General features: G+C 43.6%; 1 protein-coding gene across 1 annotated transcript in view; it reads right to left on the bottom strand.

The window, feature by feature from the left end:
• The window catches only part of AGO2 (argonaute RISC catalytic component 2), a 33,660-nt gene that overhangs the window by 22,823 nt on the left and 8,316 nt on the right, over positions 1-2,521 (bottom strand). The window contains 1 exon segment of the mRNA XM_031061607.1: positions 768-952. Within this exon segment, the coding sequence (XP_030917467.1) occupies positions 768-952 (185 nt within the window).

Here is a 2,521-nt window from a genome sequence, read left to right as displayed (position 1 = left end):
TCATGTGGAGTGTGTTTGGAGATTGTTTATCCAACAGGTGATTGTTTCATTGGGTTCTGGTGTGAGTTGTTTTGACTCTCTGTCCAACTGGGGCCAAGCTGTGTTGAGACTCTGGAGAGTCACAAGTTTCATTATTATCTTTTTAGCATTTAGTAAGTGCCCTTGCTGTATTCTTTAGTATAGTCTAATATAGTATTCTTTAATATAATATAGTATTATAAAGTAATAAATTGGCCTCCTGAGAACACGGAGTCAGATTCATCATTCCTGCCTTCATCGGGGCATTTCCCAAAAAATACCATAATCTACCAACGTTCAAGCACTTCCCACTTGGGCCTTCTCCAAGGCCAGAGAGGGAAGAGGGAGATGGCAGAGTCCCCCTGACCTGAGACACACAACCATGGGGCCAGTCTGACACTCTGGGGAAAGGCTCTCGTGTCCAGGCTGGAGGTGACCAGGGAAGCACCAATGGCCTCTTGCTGAGCCTGCCACTGCCACACAGCCACAACTGCCACACAAACTGCCCAAAGAGCCATCAAAATAAAGCAGTGGAATGCTCTTCCCAGGGAGGTGGCAGAATCACCATCTCTGGAAGTGTTTAAAAACAGACTGGACATGGCACTTGGTGCTCTAGTCTAGTTGAGGTGTAAAGGCATAGGTTGGACTCAATGATCTTAGAGGGCCCTTCCAACCTCATTATTCTGTGATTCTGTGATTCTGTCAAACACCCAAGTCACACCTAAAGCACCTCCAGGGCTTCCCCTCACCTCATGGAAGGCAAGTGCCTCATCACCACATCCAGGGCCTGGATGGTCTCAAAGGGGACGCTCGGCAGCCGGCCAGAGAGAGCATCATGTAAAGCCTGCAAGCTCACACAGGACATCCACTTGATGGCCACCTTAAATATTCTGTCCTTTCCCTCTCCTGGCAGAGTGACCTCCAGCTCCACCTGCAACAATGCCAAACAACAAACCAAGATGATTCTTTCCATTGGAAGGGGGGAAATCAGAAGGGACAATGGATTCCTCTGAACAACACCACAAAGCAAGGGAGGAGACAAAAAGCGAGGATGAAGCAACATCATGGATTAGGTACAGCCTCTTTTTACAGCTCCATCTTCCCCAAGGGGTATTTCAGAAGCCTGGAGGGCCTCCCAGCCAGCATCTATCTCTTCTGTGAGGCAACACTGGAACTTGGAGGCGCTCGTATCAACGGGGAGGTCTCGGTGAAGATCCCATAACCTGATTTCAGATCCCTAACACGCCCCAGCGCGTCGCTGCTCGTGTCAGCTTCTGCATGCCTAAAATAACGCATGGGGTGTCACCACCTGCCAAGATTTATGAATTTCTGGTATTTGCTCTCCAGAGCACCAGAGTGCTTTACATACTGTTGCTGCAGATACAGCTCAAACAAGAGAAGAAAGGAGCTTTAAAAGAGAAAGAAAAAAATTATCCATCATGCAAAGAAAGCAGAAAACCCACAAAAGCCACCAAGCGAAAATTGTTACTTTTAAAGTAAGAAAAGAAAGAATAAACTACAACCCCCAGTGCCAGTGATGGTATCAGGTAGGAAACAGGGGCACTTCTTTGCCATGGTATGCCCTACTTTGTATTTTCTGTCTAAAAAGCAGTGGAAAACTACATTGTGGTAAATTACTTCAGCCATTTACTTGTAATTATTTCTAATGCTGATTTCTCCTCTTTCTTAAAACAAAGAAGTCTGAGCACCAAGGTTTTTAAGCCGACTAAAATTAGGGCTTGTCTGAAAGGATCAGGAGGTCTGGGAGTGACTACAAGAACTAACAAGATCAGAGTATCCTTTGTGCTGGATACAAACAAAAACGTTGCATTTTCCCTGCTAGGGAGCTTGTAATTTAAATATAAAAGGCATTCACTTAAGAGGCAAGGTGTAATTAGCAAAAATAATAGGTGGCTAACAGCAAACGAATATCTGTCAGCATTTGGTCTCTTGTAACAATTTTCTTCTTTGGTTCAAAAATAGGAAAGAAATATAAAACACAAATAAAAAGGAAATTTAAAACACTTATTTTATATATAAAATACTTTTTTAATATATAATATACTTTTTAATATATAAAAGACTTTTTAATATATAAACAACTTATTTTATATATAAAATAAGAAGTCTTCCCATGCACCCCCAAAAATGAGTTGACCATCTTTAAAATTAATATTACAGCTGAATCTCTCCTCCAGCACAAACACCATTCCCCAGGGAGACTGGAGCAGAGGAAGGAGCTGCACAGCTGTAGGAGGGCAGTGGGAACTGAGTCTAATCCTGGGGTCACTGCTGTGAGTCTGGCCCAGGTCAGCCCTGCTGAAAGCTGTGTGTGCAAAGAAACTGCTGTGGTCTTCAGCTCACACAGGCTGGAAGCTTTCCATGAAGTCTTTTTTTCCACCACACCATGAAAAAGTTCTCACCTTGCATCTCATTTACAGCAGATGGAAGATGTCTGTCACACCTGATCTGCATTTTCCTTCAAACCTCTCCTTCAAATCAA

This window comes from Geospiza fortis, unplaced genomic scaffold, assembly GCF_000277835.1.
Source record: "Geospiza fortis unplaced genomic scaffold, GeoFor_1.0 scaffold351, whole genome shotgun sequence".
Lineage (NCBI taxonomy): Eukaryota > Metazoa > Chordata > Aves > Passeriformes > Thraupidae > Geospiza > Geospiza fortis.
The sequence above is the reverse complement of the archived record's forward strand: the minus strand, read 5'-3'. Positions and strand labels throughout refer to the sequence as shown.